The 21,919-nt window shown below is 46.4% G+C and overlaps 1 protein-coding gene across 1 annotated transcript in view; it reads left to right on the top strand.

Moving 5' to 3' along the window:
- The window catches only part of ADIPOR1 (adiponectin receptor 1), a 367,296-nt gene extending 353,018 nt beyond the window's left edge, over window positions 1-14,278 (top strand). Inside the window, exon 8 of the mRNA XM_086923078.1 lies at window positions 13,277-14,278. Coding sequence (XP_086779204.1) covers window positions 13,277-13,405 — 129 coding nt within the window. The 3' untranslated portion in view covers window positions 13,406-14,278. The remainder of the gene's footprint in view (window positions 1-13,276) is intronic.
- Window positions 14,279-21,919: the final 7,641 nt, after the last annotated feature.

Here is a 21,919-nt window from a genome sequence, read left to right as displayed (position 1 = left end):
TTGATTGTGCTTCGCATGCAGAGAGCTGGTGGAAGATGATGTGATCCCTTACCACTAGTATCTTGAGGTATGGGGCCGCCCTGCTAAAACCCAAAGAGACCTTCTTAGATATAATATAATATACTAGCTAGGGAGGGTGAGAATTAGGTGTTACTGAACCCTCGTTTTAGCATAATACCATGCTTTCACCTTTTGTGTTCTAAGGACTAGTGACTATGCTGATTACTTTGTTTCTTATAATATGTTTGCTTGTACTAGCTAAGATACTGCGTTTGAGAACACTGCATTAGTGAATAAATATTTCAAACATGCACGTGTCCTCTTTTACTCCTTGTTCTGGATTGGAATGCTTGTGTAATGAAAGAGTGTTCATGTGTTCCACGTTACCTGAGGTGTACTAAGTCCATGTTCTGGTTTGTCTAAGCATTGGGAGTTTGTGATAACCAATGAGACACTGTAGCTAGTCTGGTAGGGGATTTTGGGTACTAAGGTGAGTTTTGGCACACCCTAATTCACTGAGGTTCCAAGTCTCTATGCACAGTTCTGTATGAGAACGGAATCCCTGCGACATGTCTCCCAATCGTTGGTGGTCTTATTACATGATACTTGAGTAGTACATCATTCAGTCCTTAACCCCTTCACTATTGTTTCCGGTTAACGGTAGTGTCTGACAAACCTACCTATATTTACATAGGTCTTTTCAGGCTTGAATCTTTCTTAACGGTTTCCTTGAATTATTACCCAGTTGTGTTACAAAGTTTACTTTGTACCTCTTTCTTTCTGTGTCAATATGGCCGCGGTGGACATTGCGCAACACAGCCGCATTGCGGTGCGCAATCATTTGCAGAATTATAATGTCCCCGAAGATGGCATGGCCGTGATCATGGTAGTGAGTGCAGAGGTGGCTTACCCGTATGAGATTTTCTACTCGTGGGTGACCTTCCCAGCTATGAATGTAGATACTCGTGTGTTCGACATGTACACTCCCACGGGTGTGCCACAGGAATATGCACAGGAGATTCCTATTGATACTTGGCAGCATCGAGTTTGGTTTAATGGCGCCCTACCCCATACTTTAACAGCTCCGAGGTTAGGTCCTTTGTCCATTCCGGGCGCAAATTGGCCTGTTTTGGCTGGATTTACACCTCATCCTCAACACGGGGCATGTACTGTAGTTGAGTTAAGACGACTACATGTAGTCGCAATTAGCGTGATTAGGTCGTTAGTCCAATACATTACCCGTAATCTCCCGGGCGGGACCCCGGGTGGTGCAGCGCTTCCTGCCGGACAGGGCGGAATGAAATTCAGTCCTGTTATGGTCGACGCTGTGATGGGCAAGCGCCCCCAAGAAAAGGATGATTTTCCTTTCTGGCCTGCCGAGAAGTTTGACCAGCTGGAAGCAGTATTTCCTAACACGTCTCCTGGTGAAAAACACAGGATTCTGACAATTAGCTTACCAAAAGACTTGACCCCTGAAATCGGTGACTGTGAGACCTGGGGTAAGACGTTTGCGGCGGTCTTCACGAGGTGTTACGGCACTCCGTCTATGACTGTCCTGCCGATGGTCCTTAAATGTGTTCAGGTTGAGCACGGACTGGAGGCTGCGATTGAATTGGGTATGCGCCTCTGTGGCACCTTTGATGTGGTTTCCGATCTCATACTTGCGAATGTCAAAGCGGATGCGGTGAACTTTCAGGTTGCCAATGCTTTGCAAGCGATTCCCGATGACGACAAACCCCGACAGTTGGCGAGGATTATTGTGGCGGCTTATAAAACCGTGGGCCGCAATAGTAGGGGTCTCAAGCCTTTTTCTATTGAAGAGATAAAACAACCCCAAGGGCAGAAGTCGTAAACTGATGACCAGCCCAAGTCCAAAAAACAAAATTGGCCGAAAAAACAAAAACAGGGAAAGCAACAACAACAGAGACAGAAGTCGCGTCCTGCGTCTCCATTGCCTGCGCCCACAGAACGTGTTTATGACTTGCGCGATGATAAAATCACCTGCTCGTTTTCAGGTTTCTGATCAACGCTCTCCTCGTTCTTTTCAGGAGTCATTAGCCTTTTCGACCGATGGTGGAGGAGGCGGCAAGGGTCGGGGTGGTCAGCAAGGACGCGACCAGCCCCGCCCTAAAGACGGTAAAGGCAAGCAGGACGATTCAACACCGAAGAGACCCCAGTTTCAGAAAAAGTCGCTGCTTTAACAGCACACAGATATGCCACAGATAGTGAGAACGCAGCTTTGGAATCAGACATGGGCTCTGACCTTGCTGGACAGCACGGCGGAGATAACCATAGTGCGAGAGGCCCTGCGTCCACTACTGAAGGTGACAGCGACTGACCGTCTTATTCATTGAAGGTGATATTCAACGTACCATAGAAGGGGTATTTTGGGAGAATCTTACGACTACCTATGACATTTTGTTAGCGGAGGCTGACTGGCCCCTGCCTTTTGTGCTCGCGGCTCCAAGAGGGGAGGCGGTAATCCTCCCTAGTTTCGCGCACACTGTCTCAAAGGAGCATGCGCTGAATTTTGCAGAAGAGTGGGCTAAAGCCCTCGCGGCGGCTCTGTAACGTACACACTGTGGCAGGGATAAATTTTCCCCCGCCATGAAATTCCTTTGCGGTCTATGCCTCCGCCTCAACCTCAATATCCCATAAAGCGCAAAGCTAAGGCTTCCGTTGCGGAAATTCTTGAACAATTGGAATATCAAGGAGTGGATGAAACTTGTGTGTCACCAATGAATAACCATCTTTTTACTGTGTCCAAGCCTGATGGTTCATATTGTTTGGTATTGGGTTACTGGCATTTAAACTTGCATTGCCTTACCTGTGCAGTACAGAATACTCACAGCTCTGCTTTAGTGGATAGTCTTGTGCGTAAGCGGTTTAAAACCACGCGTGACATTTCCAATGGTTTTTATGCCCACCATTTGGATGGTCTGAGTTCCCAATGGACCTCCTTTACTTGCGGCGGTGTCCAAAAACATTTCAAACGTTTACAGATGGGCTACAAAAATAGTCCTGGAGTGTTTGCTGCCCGCATAGTCTCTCTCTTAGAGAAAGTTGACCCAGATGCTTGTTCGTATGTGGATGACATTTATCTCACAGATGACGAACTGTGGGAGCATCTGTGTCGAGTTGACCGCTTAATTTGTAGCTTTGCAGACTTCGGTTACAAATTCAACTTTGCAAAATCGCACATTGTGGAGTACACAGTGTTGTTCCTGGGCTACGAGCTCAACAATGAAGATCAAGGATTAACTCCTCACTTCTTGGAGAAATGCGCAGAATTGCGCGCTCCGACAACTCTGAAAAAATTAGTCTTTGCTGGGATTTTTGAATTTCAGGAGGACATACATACCTGAATATGCCCAGCGTATCAAGCCTTTGTATGCTTTGATATAACCAACTTTTACCAAGTCAAACTGGCTGCCGGAGCACTCGGCTATACTGCAATCTTTACAGGCTGATCTGCTCGCTTCTAAATACTTATTGACTCGTGATAACCACACCAACCAGGTGATTAGAATCATCCCTGGGACGATGGGTTTCACATACCTTACTTTTAACGAAGGAGACACAGTCCCTATTGCTTACAAGTCACACTTGTACACTTCGGCTGAAATGCGATTTTTCACTGTGGAGAAAGTTTTGACGGCTGTACAGATGGCGATTCTGAAGGAACCCGCTCTGTCACAGGGAACACGCATGTTGGTTGTTACCCCGTGTCCTGCTTTGGCAGCAGTTACGAAAGCAAGTGAACCTAATTCTAAAGCTTTGCACCCTCGGTGGATACAATGAGCAGCATCATTGACGTCTCTGGATGTCACTTTTATTTTTGATGCCTCCTTACGGTCGCAGGAGTTTTTGCAATATGAATTTGTTCATCCTGCACCTTTGGCTATGCGGCCTTTGGAGGATTTCCATTGCATCATATACACTGATGGTTCGGCGCAAGTTGCGCATGGTTCTAAACACGCCTACGTTTCCGCATGCGCCATTGTGGTAGGTGCCATGGTGAACGATGAGTTCAAGTCCAGAGTCGTGCTCACGCAGACTCTAGGGGACTGCACCGCACAATTAGCGGAGCTTCGTGCTCTGTTGCTTGCATTGGAGTACGCAGATCCTAGTGTGCCGACATTAATTGTAAGTGATTCTTACTACTGTGTCCAGTCTTACAATGAAAACTTGTTCTTTTGGATTCAGAATGATTTTCGTGATTCCAAGGGTAGCACAATAAAACATAAAATGATCTGGGTCCGGGTGGCTGAGCTTAAAGAGCAGTTGCCACTCGTGTTTGTAATTCATACTCTCGGTCATCAGCGCGTAGGAGTTCCCGCTCTTGGCAACTCGCTTGCTGATGAAGCAGCGAAATCAGCAGTATCGACATATTTCGTTGCAGCAGTTACACGGTCCAAAAGTAAGATTGATGATGATATCTTGGCAGCGGTTGCTGCCACTGAGAAGGGAGGTAAATATCCTACGGGGTTCCCTTCGAAGTACACATACCACTTAAGTCCCGATAAGGTTCCTTATGTGAAAATTCCTGAAGTTGGGGAGAGATTGATTCCCAACTTGGATCGCAGAAATACACTGATCCCAGCGGCCCATGAAGGTGTTGCGTCTGCGCATGCGGGCATTTCAGCCACTGTATCTCAGTTACAACAACGTTTTTGGTGGCGGGGACTGTACAAACAGACGTGTGACTTTGTCCTTCAACGTGACTTTTGCCAGCAGATTAAGCCTTCAACTGCTACGCGTCCGCCTCAAACACAGTTGTTCATTTCTAATAAACCATTAGGTTGTGTTTATTTAGATCACTGCGGTCCTTTTTCTTCTGATACTGCGTATAAGTACATCTTAGTAGCAGTTGATTCATGCACACTCTTTGTATGGGTGTGGCCTCATCGCAGCGCTGATTCACGAACTGTCATAAGGGATTTGCGTGTCTTTGTAGGGATTTTTGCCTGTGGTACCTTCCATTCGGATCAGGGTCCTGCTTTCACCTCTAAGTCGTGTAGGGATGCCATGATTTCGGTGGGGGTCCAAGTCAAGTTTTCGTCTCCATACCGACCTGAGGGTAATAGTGTTGTGAAACCAATGAACCGTGTCTTAAAGCAATCACTGACAGCTCGAGTTATAGGCACTGGCAGAAACTGGCTGGCCCATCTTAATGGCGTGCAGCGTGCTCCTAATAATCTCCCTAGAAGGTCTCTGGGTGGGCGGACCCCATACGAAATGCTGTTTGGTATCAAGATGTATGTACCGGACCCTGACCGTCTAGACTCGGTTGCGGCTGCTGCCTCCTTTGACGTAGATGAACATTGCAATGTTTTACAGACTCTACAAAAGACAAGAGACAGTCTTGCAAAGGAACATTTGCCCTCCATTTCGGATGATGCGTGGCAGATCCCGGTAGTTGGCTGGCTACCCCAAGTTGGAGAACTGGTATGGGAGAAGATTGATAACAAGAAGGAATTTGGTCCCACATACCGTGCTCCGGTTCCCGTGCTTGGTGTGAAGGGCACAAGAACAGTCATTTTACCACCACTTCCAGGTCATAAAGAAAACCGGTATATCTCAATTGACAATGTCAAGATACACAGAGTGGCCGATTCTTCTTAGCATGACACTGGCAGTCTCATGTCCTTCGATGGTGAGAAATTCTGTATTGGCCACTACTTCGGATCATGCGCCGGAGGTGGCCCTTGAGATGCCTGCTGTTTCTAGTCCTTTATTGAGTACATTGCCTGGTACTCAACTTGATGAAACTGACTACACCTACCCAACTGCCTTATCGATGCCTGATTTGGAAACTCGTTTAGCAACAGAATCTAGATTTTCCGTTGACACTGTTTCTCACACTTCAGGGAAGCGCACAAGGCTTAGGGCCTATGCAACATTTTTAAAAACCTTTTTTTGATACCCCCTTGGACTTACATTTGGTTGGGGCTTTTTTCGCTTTACCTTTTTATGTCAATTGGTTTTGTGTTTTTATTTTTTCCGATTCATCAATGGACACTGTCGAGGAGAGAACATGCATTTGACATCTGAATGGAACATTGGCTCCCCATTCCTCGTCACATTCTGCTCACAGATTGAAGAGAGACTTGGCTTTTGTTAACATCACCGCGTGGCCTGTCCTGGATGGGATAGTCTGGGATGCTGTTAAGTTTCAAATCCATGGCCCGACTGAAGTTATTAATGTTCCTAATGTGCTTAGAGTTAACATGGGGGATGTAGTTAAACAAAACATACGTTCTGATATTTGGGATGTTCAGGCCGTAGAGGCTTTGTTTTCTGATTTGAAATATTATGCTACCTTGGATGCTGAAGATTTATATTTAGAATCTGCTAATTATGGTGATTTGTTTTGCTTCCAACATTTCGGCAATCACTACCTACATAAAACTAATTCCAGGAGGAGTACTGTAAACTATACACAGTGGGAGCATTGCCCAGCTCCTTTAAGAGGCAGCTCTGATACATTTTTGAAAAAGTACACTTATTTTACTGACATTAATCAGTCCAATCCCGCTTCTTTTTATTTTAGAATGACAGAAAAATCTATGTCCAAAGTAAGACTTACCGATACTAAGTTATTGTACTCGAAGTCCTTTCTAGACCAGCTAGCTGTTGGAGGCTACGCGTTGTGGAAGGAAACCATTGACCTTAAATCAGTTTGGGGTTCTAAAATTTGGCAGGTACAAGGCACTGAGGCTTTGCACTGTGCATGTCTCATCCCAAATCATATGTTGTTTTTGAATTCTACCATCTCACAGACAACATGCTTTGGATTGCCTACTTCTAAAAAATTAAATACTCCTTCCTTCCCTGATTTGGAAGAATATTCAGGTTGGAAAAATTCAACAACATTTTCGATTAGAGAGTTGCAAACTCTATTGATAAATTCATCCTTTAACATATCCAGTTTGGATCCCAAGGGTTGGTTGATGTGGCACAGAAGTGCAGATTCGTGCCAGCGTCGTTTTTTGGGTCTGGCTGATGGTTTTATACAGGTCAGGGTAGATCCCCGTTTTGAGAGTGACCATTCTGTAACCACTTATTCAGTAGGCAAATTGTGTCAGAATTGGCTCAAACACTCTACATTGGCGTCAATCAAACTGCATTTGTCTAAACTGACTTACAAGGCTGATTTAAATGATTTCATAAAAGGCCCTGCTAGAGGTAGGTCTAGAAGATGGATATATGCCGTTTATAATGAACTCTGGAAAACATCACAGATTGAAGCGGCTACCCGCCTTAGGGCTATTGGTCAAGCTAATTTAGAGAAAGTGCTTGCAGTAGTGGATAATAGTATTAACACTCTTTCCTCCCGCATCTACACATTGGATAATATTGTGTCATCTGTCGTTGAAATTGTACAGGATGATGTGTCTGTTTTGTACCATGGTCAAAATCAATTACGTTCTATTATGCGGTTTGCATGGACCCTGCAGACGCTGAAGGCCGGAAAAGTGCCTTGGATTTACATTAATGTCTCATCTCTATTTGCCCCTTTTAATTTGACTGAGAAACAATGTTTGCTTTCAATGAGAGATGCGTCTTTTTCCATGTTACACATTGAACGATTGGAGTCTTTGCCATTTTCGGTGGCAGAGGCCACTACTGCTACGTGGCTTATCCACGGGTTAATAACTTTACCATTTGCGCTTTTCCAGTTTACAAATTGCATGAAATATTTTGCCATTGGTAGGTACGAGCCTCTTGGTAGCTCCTATTTACATGAAGCCTGGTCGCTCCCTTTCACTTACAGATGCCTTAGGGACGGAAAAGAAGTTTATCTGAAAGGTGAGGAGTGCACGGAAACACCAGATGCAATTGCATGGCTCTTGTAATCAGGCGCGGCCTAATTTAGCATGTGTTTTAAAAGGTACACCCGTGCCCGCTATAGTCCCCACTTTTACTTTATTAGCAAACGGTAGTTATTTACTTTTAAATAATGAAGATTGACGTGGGTTATTAAAAGGCATAGCTTATGTAGTTAGTCAGTGAGCGTATGGTTTGCTGAAAAATGTGTTGTATCCACCCACGCATGGGAACTTGGATGTTTCCATCTGGCCGAGGATTCCGACCTTGAAGGCAGAGTTCAATAAGATGAGTCGAATAGGAGCCTTATTGTCACAAAAAGAAGTTGCCCTGACATCTGCTCTTGAAACATTTGTCCTTCACGTAGCTAACCCCCGCAGAGAAGTGCATGCTTTATTAAATACTGACCTGCCTTTACATTTTGGTGAGCTGATTCATACAATCTTTAACGCGTCCTCCACTTCGGGGCTGCCGCACTTTTTTAAAGTTGTGAGCAGTGGTCTTGTGACTTCTTTTCAAAAAATATTTGGAGTCATTCCTGCTTTCTTCCATTTGATCTTTTCCAGCCTATTTGGTGGATTTCCCGTTTTACTGGCGCTGGCTGCTGGCTTTTTGGTGCTATTTTGTTTTATTCAAAATGGATGCCTGTCCTGTGTTCCAAGACGAGCAGTCGCGGTTAGCACTGTTTCGCAACAGGATGCTTGAATACTATGGCACGCTGCCACTCGCCACCTTAAGTGCAGCAAATGGATTATCGTTTCGATTTTATAATTTCACCTGTGTCCAGCCTGTCTTTCATTGCCTGAGCTGCGATTTAGACTGGGCCCTGGATTTGTGTCTCTGCAATATGGTGTCTCCTGAAGTGGATTTTAATCATCTCATGAGTCCCTTAGTTACTCGTGAATTGCTTTGTTCTAACGGAGGGATTATGGCCTTTGCAGCGATGCATGGAGTACTGGGTACAGGGTACAGCAGCACAAGACTTCTTGGCACATAGCTTCATTGAGAACCCACCAAGTTGTCCTATGATGGTACTAGAGGCTCCGGTAATTGAAGAGCATGTATGTTCTTTCTCACTATTGAATTGGATGGCTGAGTTGTTTTCGGATGATAACAGTGACTTCCTTTTGGAAGCAGTTGCTGCTTATTTTGCATACTCCGTATTAGGCTGAGTTCTATCGAGGCCTTTGATATCATGAAACTTATTCCAATTTTTTTTTTAATTATGATGGACAAATTTTTGTATCAGACCTATTGACTTTAATAACAGTGAACACTAAATTGTCATGCTGGTGAGATTTTGGATTTTTTGGCGGACTAAATTATTTTTCCTCACCTACTCGAATTTGAACTGACTACTTCATTGAACTCTGCATTTCAAAATTGAGTCCCTTATCTTATCTTATCTTCAGCTTAACGCTGGTAAGACGGAGGTACTGGTGGTGGGAAAAGAGGCGGTGGCCTGGGGCGACGGCCTGGGGCGACAAATGGTGGCCGGAGTCACTTGGCAAACTGCCCAAGCCTAAAAGCCATGTGAAAAACCTTGGAGTATGGGTGGATTCCGCTCTTAACTTCACTCATCAGACCAAAAAGGTTGCTGCCACGTGCTTTGGGATCTTACGGAACCTTAAGCCGATCCTTAAGTTCTTCGACCCACAAACACGCCAACTCGTAGTGCAGGCAGCCATCCTCTCCCGGCTGGATTATGCTAGCTCACTTCTCCTAGGAGTAAACATAGCTGAGGAAGCAAGACTACAATGAGTCCAGAATGCAGCAGCAAGAGCCTTGACTGGCCTCCCTCGGCATCAAGCAGTGGCAAGTACACTTTTCACACTCCACTGGCTTCCAGTGGGGAAGAGGATACACTTTAAGACCCTATGTCTTGCTTTCAAAATCCTGAAAATCGCTTCTCCACCCATGCTAAGTTCACTATTAACACCGTATACTCCTCTGCGCACTTTGCGCTCGGAAGGACAGAATCTCGCAGTTGTCCCCCGTGTCAAGCTGGCACGGATGGGCGGCCGATCCTTCCGATACTTGGCAGCCAAGCTTTGGAATGACGTACCTCCCCAGATCCGCGGTCTGAATGATCTTCTGTCCTGTAGGAAAGCTATAAAAACCCACCTCTTCTGCTAAAAATGTTTGTTATGTAAGTTGCAACCAACATCCGCAGCAGTCCTCTCTCCTCATTTGGTGCAAGCGCCGGGACGCTCCTTTGCTGGGGCAGCCGTGCGCTATAGAAGTTTATATAACATAACAACATCCGTGCTCGGATCAAGGGAGGATGTCATATAGATATACATTGCCTATATGCTGTGTTAAGTTAGCATGAGCTTATTAGGAGTTTAAACGCCATTTTACCTTTCTGCTGCTTCTGCACACGATACATAGCTGTTGCTTTAGCTTTGAGCCTAATAGAATGTTTTGATTCATGCGAGAATAATATGTTACTCTGATATCAGCCGTGCTTGGCGAGCTGTGTCTGTACAGTGAGTGCAGAAACCTTCAAGGATATCTCAACACAGTGGTTGTTGTGAGGTCTGATCTTCGCACGTTCCTAGACATAACATACATGCAGCTGTGGCCAAGTTCTGGCTTTAGGCGCGTTTTATATTGCTTTGCACAAGAGCATAGGCACACACTTGATGGTGCTTCACATGCAGAGAGCTGGTGGAAGATGATGTGATCCCTTACCACTAGGATCTTGAGGTATGGGGCCGCCCTGCTAAAACCCAAAGAGACCTTCTTAGATATAATATAATATACTAGCTAGGGAGGGTGAGAATTAGGTGTTACTGAACCCTATTCATTTTAGCATAATACCATGCTTTCACCTTTTGTGTTCTACGGACTAGTGACTACGCTGATTACTTTGTTTCTTGTAATATGTTTGCTTGTACTAGCTAAGATACTGCGTTTGAGAACACTGCATTAGTGAATAAATATTTCAAATATGCACGTGTCCTCCTTTACTCCTTGTTCTGGATTGGAATGATTGTGTAATGAAAGAGTGTTCATGTGTTCCACGTTACCTGAGGTGTCCATGTTCTGGTTTGTCTAATCATTGGGAGTTTGTGATAACCAATGAGACACTGTAGCTAGTCTGGTAGGGGATTTTGGGTACTAAGGTGAGTTTTGGCACACCCTAATTCACTGAGGTTCTAAGTCTCTATGCACAGTTCTGTATGAGAACGGAATCCCTGCGACAACAAGTGCTTGTATGACGGTCCGTCTGGTGTTCTGAGGCAACCATTTGAAGATCTTTTGCATCATGCATAAGAGGTGGAAGCAGGAGGCGAACACTACGTTGACTTGAGCTATCATGTTGAGCTTGTCATCTAGGAGGATCCCTAGATTTCTTGCACGGGCTTTGGGGGTTGGTCCTAGGTCCGACATCCACCAGGTAGAATCCCATGGGTAGGTCTTGTTGTCAAAGACCAGTATTTTCTTCGTGTCGAAGTTGAGCTTCTGGCGTTTGGTTTGTATCGGGTCTGCTACCAATGTCATGCAGTTGGTGGAGTTGGTTTTGGTGGTGTTTATCTTGTTGGTCAGGAAGAGGAAGTTGGGTGTCATTGGCGTAAGAAATTACGCATATGTCAGGCAATCCAAATTGGTATTACTCTATTTCACTTGTTCATTCGACTGTTAAAGTATTGGGTAGAATTTTAATGGCAAAAATACAGTTATGGACAACGCAATGAGCGTTAGCCAAAGGTCAATATAGCTTTAAATCCTGATTAGATACAGAAGAACAATGCCTTAATTTACCTTTATTTTACTCTAAATATGTGGTTTCCCTGAAGGGCTCATTACACCCAGCCTCTATGGACCTTAGCACAGCATTTGACAGTCAGTAGGTCAAAGCGCTGGTCCATTCCATCATGGAAGTAGAACTGAACATCATTAACATTTTGAGTCATCGCCATTGGAAGTCAGCAGCTAAAGTCTGATATGGTGTGGTTGTTTTGATTTGGTTAATGGAGTTTTACAAGGTTGTGTGCTTCCCCTCCCCCACCTTTTTGTATTATATATCAATCGGAGGGTTATCTTATGTACGTTTAACAAGTCACCCCTAGACTAGGTTTGGTGCCATGCTTTTATATGGGGACAAGTATGTTTTAATCTCCCTTACTGCCAACGGAGTAAAGAGTTTGATACAGCGCTATATGACTGTTATGGATGGTTTGTTTCTACTCATTTTACTGACATGTCCTAACGTTAAGACTCAGGTCTACAAAGTCCAGAAGTTATTTGACTAATGATCAAGTTGTGATCCTTTTTCTCATATGTAGGGGTCTTTTTCAATAACGCTGATAAAGAGGCCAACTCCCTACAGGACAGACTTTTACAATATGTGGGAGCAATTTTTAAATTTCTCGTCCAAAGTACTGACTACGCCCAATATGTTGTGGGTGTTAGTGGCATTGCTAATGTTGGAAGAAATAGGTTGTTTATTTAGTCTTCTTCAGACTACACCCCACTTAGTTATCATGAGTAATTTAGTTTGGGTCTGCTATGGATGTCCATGTGGACCAATCCAGTAACTAATTTTGCTCAGGAATTCATAAACGATTGCTAGAATATAGAGTCTTAAGATAAAATTAAATGGCTGAATTTTATCATATGAAATTGGCTGTCCTGAAATGTCACTAAATCTGTGATGATACGTGAGGCAAAGCAACTTGTTAAGCCAACAAGAAGGTCTTTTGTTATGAAAAAATCCTCTCAAGGACCAGAGCCCTTTCTGAATTAGGTTTTAATACTTGAGACTGTCATATTTTATCCTGATTCAGATTACGCATTGCTATTTGACTATTATCATTTCCAAAGCAGTGTTCATTTGATTAATTAATATCACTATGCACTTGTGACTGTATGTCTTCATACTATGATGCATTTCTTGTTTTTGTGATATCTACAGACTTGGCTATAATAAATACCTGATCCTCTTTTGTGCCAGGAATTTGTTGTTCCCTACAGGGTACCTTTTTAACATTTACAATTATTACCATCTGTATTGATCTGTTGTTTGTCTATTTCGTTAGATGGCTATCCAGATTAGAGCTAATGTTTTCGATTACGCATGCAGTAGTTTTATTGTTGACTTTTGAAGAACTGCTTATAAATGAGTTAAAACATCTGTGGCTCAAACAGATATTGTTCTCTTCATTGTCTGAATTTTGTGAAATGTTAATGTACATACAAAAAAAAGAAATTGAAATGTTATATTTGTGTTTGAATGACAGGCAGTGTTCAAAATTTGTAAAGCGTGAAATATATACCTAAAGATTTTTTAAAGAACAAAACTACTGAAAATAGAGTTGTAGAAGTCTTTAAAGTTATTTCTTCAATGTAGAGATGACGTATTGCATGTCCCTGTGCCTAGGATATATTCTGTTGCTGCATCAATTCATGGGTCTTATGTTCTCTTTTCCATTCTCTCCAGTTCCAGTCGCATCAGATCTTCCATGTGCTGGTGGTAGCAGCAGCGTTCGTTCATTTTTATGGAGTATCAAATCTGCAGGAGTTCCGCTATGGACTCGAAGGAGGCTGCACAGATGATACTCTTCTCTAAAGACTTCTAGAGGAATTTCCATGCAAACCTCCGAATGCTTCTCCAGCTATCGTTTATTTGTTCAACTCTTAAGGAAGATTTTGAAAATGTATGTCCAGGCGATATGCTTCTAGTAATAAAGAAAAAACATCACAATCAAAACTTTAGACCCTCTTTGGGAGAGATTTTTCTGTGTTATTCAGTCTACATTTCCCCACCTGTGAGAGGTTCGCCAGTGCTAGAATCTTCTTATTTTTATTTTTTGGAGTAAAAAAAATCTTCATACATATGAAATCGATCTCTGGGGATGCCGCTGACTGCTGTTGGACCGTGGGGGAGAAGCGCCAGTCTCCAAGATCTGAGCACGGGCCAAAAGAAAATCGCACAGCTTCAAAGGAAGATACCAACGAAAAAATCTACAGGTCAAAAATCATCATTTTTAGCACTTTTACGAACAAGCTGTATGAACTTTATATGTTGTCAATCGAAAGTCTGGGCATTCTGCATATCGGTAGGTCACAAAGTACAAAAAAAAAGAAATGTTGGTCATTAAACAGCGCTGATGTGCAGGAGGGGAAGATCTATGTAAGGTGGGCTCTTTTAGTTATTTTCTCTTTTGCAAGGTAATATAAATCAAATTGAGAAGATATTTAATATTTAATACTTAGCTTTAAATGAAATGCGCTTTTGTTGCAGTGTATCTAAATGCAAAAACGTTATTATACTACTAATAAAAAGAATGTTCAGTACTGTATTTTAGGGGCATTTAGAGCAGTTGAATGCTTTCATGATCATATAGAATGCATACATGCATACACGCAGACACATGCACACATGCACACAATCCACTTTTCACTACAACACCAAAATAAAGTCATCCAGTTCTGAAAGCGACTTGGTCTCTGTTGTCTACTTATCTGTAGGTTCTTTCATCGCTCATGTTGATTCAGAAATTGAATTATGTGCACGTTGAAAAACAAACTCCATGTTCTCCCAAGAGTGAAGCTAAATTATTTTTCAGATCTGCAGCGAGGTCGGGTCTATTGATGTACACTTAAACACCCCCCATTCCCTCCCCCGGCCACTTGGCATGTTTTTAGTGGCTGGAGATGACTCCAAGGCATGTGAGAACTGCTGCACCATCCTGAGGGAGCGATCCCGACATTGGTCAACTCCGTGACCATCAAGGTCCTGTTCACATGAGAGTACCCGGTACTATTTGTCGACCCCATCCCGACGTTCCTTGACACATTCCAAGACGCCAGTAAAGTTGGTAAAGTCCCAGAAGCCGAAGCAGTCCAAGTGTTCTTTGACTAACCCATGCCTCTTTCTGCACTCATCTTCCCTCTTTCTGCACTCCTCTTGCCACTTTCTGTACCCCTCTTCCCTCTTTCTGCCCCCCTCTTGCCTCTTTCTGCATTTCTCTTGCCTCTTTCTGCACATTTGTTACTCTTTCTGCACTTCTCTTGCTTATTTCTGTGCTTCTCTCTCCTCTTTCTGTACTCAAATGGGAAGTGCAAGCAGTCCAGTTTAAAGGTCTGCGTGCTCTTGTGACTGAGGTACATGTCTACTTGTTTGCATCTTGTAATCAATCAATCAGTCATTTGTTAAGCGCACTACATACCCGTGAGGCTCTCAAGGCGCTGGGTGGTGGGAGAGGTGGCGGCCGCTACTGATCGAACAGCCAGGTCTTTAGTGTCCTCCTGAAGGTCAGCAGGTCTTGGGTCTGTCGTAGGCTCAGTGGGAGGGTGTTCCATGTCTTGGCAGCGAGGTGGGAGAAGGATCTCCCGCCGGTGGTTGTTCTTCGGATGCGCGGGACGGTGGCGAGTGAGAGGTCGGCAGAGCGTAGCTGGCGGTTGGGGGTGTAGAAGGAGAGTCATCTGTTGAGGTAGGCTGGGCCGGTCTTGTGGAGTGCCTTTTGTGCGTGGATGAGGACCTTGAAGGATATCCTCTTGTTGACGGGGAGCCAGTGCAGGTTTCTCAGGTGGGGGTTGATGTGGCCGTGTCGTGGTACATCGAGGATCAGTCGTGCCGAGGCGTTTTGGATGCGTTGTAGTTGATTGATGAGCTTGGTCGGGGCTCCCGCGTAGATGGCGTTTCCGTAGTCAAGTCGGCTGCTGATGAGGGCCTGGGTGACATTCTTTCTTGGTTTTGTCGGGATCCATCTGTAGATCTTGCGGAGCATGTGGAGGGTGTTGAAGCAGGAGGAGGAGACGGCGTTGACTTGAAATTAAAATATTTATAAAGCGCACGACTACCAGGCGGTTTCTTGGCGCTAATGGATGCGAGCCAGTGGACAGGGATAGGAGTAAGCCATTAATGTGGAAAGGCTTGAACAAACAGGAACGTTTTCAGTGCTTTCCGAAACTCCAGATTGTGGGGGGAGGACCTGAGGGGTAAAGGAAGGGAGTTCCAGAAGGCAGGGGCTAAAGTAGAAAATGTAACGCCTCCTGACTACTTCTTCCTAAAGCGAGGGACAACCAAGAGAGATTGCGAAGAGGAGCACAACTCTCTGCTAGGAAGGTAGGGCTTAATTTCTGAGGTGATAAAGCCAGGAGCAGTCCCTGCCCTGGCCTGAAAGGTAATGCAGCCCATCTTGAACAGGGCACGCTCCCGGATGGGCAACCAATGCAGGGCTTTGAGCAAAGAGGTGACATGGTGAGACTTCGCAAGATTGAAAACAAGTCGGGCGGCCTGGTTCTGAACCAGTTGAAGTCTCCGAAGATTGTATGCAGGGACACAGGTATACAAAGCATTGCCATAGTCTAAACGGGAGATGACCATAGCAGAAAGAATAAGTTTAAGAGCAGAGAAAGAAAAGAAACGAGAAACCTTTCGAATAGTGCGGAGAGTGAGAAAACAGAAAGAGACAACTGAACTAATCTGAGAGTGCAAGGTGAGGTGAGAGTTTAATTTGATCCCTAAGGTCGTGGCAGAAAAAGAGGGGGTAGGAGGAAATCCCAGAGAGGAAGGCCAAAACAAAGAATTCCAGGGACTGGATGAACCACCTGACAAAACCAACTCGGTTTTATCAGGATTGAGCTTCAGGTGGTTGTAGTTCATCCAGTCCCTGATGAAAAACATAACAGATTGGAAATTGAGAATGGACTCTGAGGAAGAGGATAAATTAAAAATAAGCTGGAGGTCATCAGCATAGTTGTAAATAGTGACCTCCATCTGCTGTAGTGCCAAAATAAGAGGGGAGATATACAGATTAAACAAAAGGGGGGACAAAGAAGAACCTTGTGGGACCCCGCATTGAACCTTACAAGAGGGTGCAGAAAAATCAGCCAGATGGACGGCCTGAGTACGATCCCTCAGGAAAGAGGAGAGACAGACCAGGGCGGTTCCCCTGATGCCAGCCGCCCGACACACGAAAGTAAGATGGAATGATCAACCGTGTCGAAGGCGGCAGATAAATCAAGAAGAACCAAGGCTTGAGGTTGATTGGTGTCCATGCCCTCTCTGAGGTTGTCCATCACAGAGAGCACTACGGACTCCGTGGAGTGCGCTGGGCGGAAACCAGCTTGGCGGGAGGCTAAACAGCCATTCTCCTCAACAAAGACGCTGAGTTTTCTGGCGACGTGGCGTTCCAGTATTTTGCCTAAAACTGGTAAGAGAGAGATAGGGCGATAGTTTGCAAGTGAGGATGGATCTGCACCGGGCTTTTTTAAAATGGGAATTATTGTCGCGGATTCATGAGATTGTGGGACAATACCTTGAGCGAGAGCGTTATTGAGAAAGGTAAGGGGGGGTGGGGAGGGCAAGCCAGATAAATTTGTCTCAGGATATGTGCGGGACAAATATCGGAAGGACAACCGTTGAAAGGAGGGATAGGAATGTTGCTTCGGTCAGAGGGGGAAAGTGGTCGAGGTGTGACCGGGCAGGCAAGGGCTGGGGGTCCGAAAAAGGAGAGGGAGGAGGGATGTTGGACTTAATAGCTATGATTTTCTCCAAGAAATAGCTATTAAGTGAATCACAGAGGGCCTGAGACGGAGAAGGCTTAAGAGTAGCTCTGTCCGAAAAAGCCAAGTCCTGTACAATAGTGAAGATTTCTCTCGATTGATTTTCAGCAGACAAGATTTTAGAAGAGAAGTAATCAGTCTTAGCAGAGAGGATAGACTTCTTATATTGATTAAGAAGTGTGGTATATTGGAGTTTGAGAGTGGGACAGTAGTCACGTCTCCAAGCTCGCTCAGCTTGTCGTAGGGCCAGTTTTTTCTGCTTGAGTTCAGCATTAAACCATTTATTAGCACGTCTGAGAGGGGCCACCTGACCACAGCCTCTAGCGAGCTATTTATTTAGAATGTCCACTTGGGAAGAGGAAGGAAGGTCATGAAGGTTGGGACTAGAGGCAGAAAGAGAGGAACAGAGAGATGTCATGCCAACGTGGTTCCAGTTACGGGCCCAGGTATTCCTGGGAAGGGGAGGTTTCTTGACAAGGCAGGGGTGCAAAGAAAAGGAAATGATCAGACCAGGCACAGGGGGAAACAGGGGGGGAAACAGGACAATTAAGCGACCACACCTGGTCCAGGATGTGACCGTGAATATGAGTAGGGATGTGAACATGGGACAGGAAATTAAGAGAGCTAAGGGAATCCGAAAACTCTTTCGATGAAAGATCCTCAGCAGGGTCAGATGGCCAAAAGTTGAAATTGCCTAGCACAAGAATAGAGGAATTGTTCACCGCCAGGGTGGCCAGCAGGTCCCGGACAGCAAGAAGAAAGTGCGGGGTTTGTTGAGGGGGGGATACATAAGTAAACAGGTGAGAGGTGTTTAGAAGGAAGCAGAGCGGACGACTAAATAGTCGACCGCTGTAATGGGGGGGGGGGGCAGATAAAATCTGAAAATGAAGATCAGAACGGACAATCAGGGCAACGCCGCCGCCAGCCTTCCCCGCTGGTCGGTCGGCGCGGAGAGCATAATAGGAGGAAGGAAGAGTAGCTAAAAGGTTTGGGAGGGAGTCCGGACAGAACCAAGTCTCTGTGAGAAACAAAAGATCAGGCTTGTGCGAGTCAAGAAGAACAAATAGCTCATGGTAGTGCTTGACCGCAGATCTAGTGTTCAAAAGAAAAACAGAGACTACAGGGGCCGCACCGGATAAAGGAGGGGGCTCTGGTAGAGTAAGGGGAGAAGGGGGCGGAACTAAAGTGCAAGGAGTGGAAGAAGTCGGTATGAGGCAGAGATCGGAAATATTAGCAATGGTGGAATCTGCCAAAGACCACGAATTCTGCAAGGATCGAAGGTGGGCTGACGAGTACGCTAAAAAATGGGCATAGTGGCCGGCCGCAGCCATTGAGAGCGTTGTCGAGGATGATACCCAGGTTGCGTTCGTGGTCGGTGGGGGTCGCGGCTGCCCCCAGTGCTGTTGGCCACCAGGAGTCGTCCCAGGCTGACTGGTTGGAGCCGAGGATGAGGACCTCCGTCTTGTCCGAGTTCATTTTCATCCAGTCAGCGACGGCCTTCATTCCTTCATGGATGTTGGCTTTGGCGGTGATGGGGTCCTTGGTGAGGGAGAGGATCAGTTGAGCGTCGGCGTAGGAGATTATGTTGAGGTCGTGCTGTTGATGATCTGAGGTTTCGAAACTGAACGGGGGAGGCGGACGCTCTGGGTTCTGCCGGAGAGGAGGAGGTGGTCCATTCCAGAGCCTTGTCTCGGATCCCTGCAGCGTGGAGGCGTGCGGGTAGTGTGCGGTGGCAGACGGTGTCGAAGGCGGAGGAGAGGTCTAGGAGGATGAGTGCTGCAGTCTCCCCGTTGTCTAGCAGGGTACTGATGTTGTCGGTGGCGCAATGAGGGCGGTCTCGGTGCTGCGGTTGCTGCAGAACCCTGACTGGGAAGGGTCCAGGATTCTGTTCTCTTCGAGGTATCGAGTTAACTGTCTGTTAACGATTTTCTCGATGACCTTGGCCGGGAAGGGGAGCAGAGAGATGGGTCGGAAGTTCTTGAGGTCTCTTGGGTCTGCCTTGGGTTTTTTGAGTAGGGCGTTGATCTCTGCGTGTTTCCAGCTCTCTGGGAAGGTCGCGGTCTCAAGGGAGAGATTGATTAATTGTGTAGGTGGGGTGCGATGGAGCTGCTTGCTTTGTTGGAAGACTTGGTGCGGGAATGGGTCTGACGGAGAGCCGGAGTGGATTGTGCTCATGGTCTTGATAGTGTCATCGACGCTCACGATGGTCCAGGCTAGTAAGGGGACGTAGTCGATGGTGTGCTGAGGGTCTGTTGTGTTGCTGTCTGGGTGTTGAAGCTGTCGTGGATGTCTGCTATCTTGTGGTGGAAGAAGGTGGCGAGGGAGTCGCACAGGGCTTGCAACGGTGGGATGTCGTTGGTGTTGGAGCTGGGGTTAGAGAGTTCCTTCACGATGTTGATGAGTTCTTTGCTGTTGTGTGCGTTGTTGTCGAGGCGGTCTTTGAAGGAGGTCTTCTTGGCAGCCCTGATGAGGTGGTGGTGGTTGCGGATGGAGTCCTTGTGTGCTGCGTGGCTGTCCGGAGTTTGTTCACTGTGCCATTTCTTCTCTAGTTTCCGGCAGGCTGGCTTGGAATCTAGGAGCTCTGCTGTGAACCAGCTGGCCCTCGTGCTGGTGTCTCTGTGGGGGGGTTTCTTCAGCGGGGTGAGAGTGTTGGCGCAGTCCTCGATCCAGCGTCTGAAGTTGTGGGCATTGACGTCGGTGTTGGAGGGTTCGGTGGGTGGGCTGAGAGCGAGATTTGCATGTAGCTGGTCCAGCTGCGGCGGGGGATCTTTTGGGTGCGGTGGTGTGTGGTGGGTTTCTGGAAGGTGAAGTGGATGCAGCGGTGGTCAGTCCAGAGGAGTTCGGTGGTGTGGTTGACGGAGACGTGCAGGCTTGAGGAGAAGACTGGGTCGAGCGTGTGGCCGGCGGAGTGGGTGGGCGTTGTAACGAGTTGTCTCAGTCCGAGGTTGGCGAGGTTATCAATCAGGGTTGAGGAGTTATTGTCGTTGTTGTTCTCAAGGTGAAAGTTCAGGTCTCCGAGGAGGATGTAGTCGGTGGAGGTCAGTGCGTGCTGATGAAGTCGGCGATGGAGTTGCTGAACTGGGGGCGGGGGCGGTAGACGAGGGTGCCTCTGAGGGTGGAGTTGGGGTCTGTGTGGATCTGGAAATGCATGTGTTCGGCGGTGCTGAGCGCGTCGTCTGTGCTAGTCGAGACCCTGATGCTGTTCTTGTGGACGATGGCGATTCCTCATCCGATTCGTTGGTGCGGTCTCTGCGGGTGATCTTGTAGCCGTCTGGGATGTCTATGGCGATGTCGGGTACGGAGGAGTTGTTCAACCAGGTCTCTGTCAGGAAGGCGACGTACGGGGAGGTTGTGTTGAGTAGGTCTCAGAGCTCGACGGCGTGTTTGCGTGCGGAGCGGGTGTTCAGTAGTATGCATCTGAGTGGTTGAGGTCTTTTTTGGCGAGTGGTTCGTCGGCTCTGTGGGTGGTGTAGCTGCAGTTTCGGCAGGTGAAGGGACCGTGTAGGCATTTAGGGGGGGCCTTGAAGCAGTTGTGGGTCCGTCCGAGGTTGAGAGCGTGCAGAGTGCTGGCGTCACAGTGGCGGCGGTCGTCATGGCGGGTGTGGAGGCTAGGAGTACTAGCGCTGGGCGCGGTAATAGAGGGCAAAAGGGCACAATTGAGGGGGAATTGAGTGGCACAGAAGGCAGAAAGGTCACAAAAGGGCAAAAGATCACAAATATACAGAGGGAAATGAGTGGCACAGAGGCACAAAGGTCCCAAGAAAGGGCAAAAAGGTCACAAAAAATGGGGGGAAACGAGTGGCACAGAGGCACAAAGGTCCCAAGAAAGGGCAGAAAAAAACGGGGGAAACGAGTGGCACAGAGGCACAAAGGTCCCAAGAAAGGGCAGAAAGGTCACAGAAAACGGGGGGAAACGAGTGGCACATAGGACAGAAAGGTCCCAAGAAAGGTCACAAAAAACGGGGGGAAACAAGTGGCACAAAGGTCCCAAGAACAGGCAGAAAGGTCACAACAAACGGGGGGAAACGAGTGGCACAGAGGCACAAAGGTCACAGGAAAGGGCAGAAAGGTCCGAAAAACGGAGGGAAACTAGTGGCACAGTAGGCAGAAAGGTCCCAAGAAAGGTCACAGAAAATGGGGGGAAACGAGTGGCACAAAGGTCACCGGAAAGGGCAGAAAGGTCAGAAAAAATGGGGGGAAACGAGTGGCACAGAGGGCAGAAAGGTCACAAAAAACAGGGGGAAACGAGTTTCACAGAGGCACAATGGTCACAAGAATGGGCAGAAAGGTCAGAAAAAAACGGGGGGGGGATGAACGGCACAGAAGGCAGAAAGGTCCCAAGAAAGGGCAGAAAGGTCACAAAAAACGGGGGGAAACGAGTGGCACATAGGGCAGAAAGGTCCCAAGAAAGGGCAGAAAGGTCACAAAAAAAACAGGGGAAACGAGTGGCACAGAGGTACAAAGGGCAGAAAGGTCACAAAAAACGGGGAGAACAGAGTGGCACAGAGGCAAAAGGTCACAAGAAAAGGGCAGAAAGGTCACAAAAAACAGGGGGAAACGAGTGGCACAG

The sequence above is a fragment of the Lissotriton vulgaris genome, chromosome 5 (genome assembly GCF_964263255.1).
Source record: "Lissotriton vulgaris chromosome 5, aLisVul1.2, whole genome shotgun sequence".
Lineage (NCBI taxonomy): Eukaryota > Metazoa > Chordata > Amphibia > Caudata > Salamandridae > Lissotriton > Lissotriton vulgaris.
This window is presented reverse-complemented; position numbering and strand designations above follow the sequence as displayed.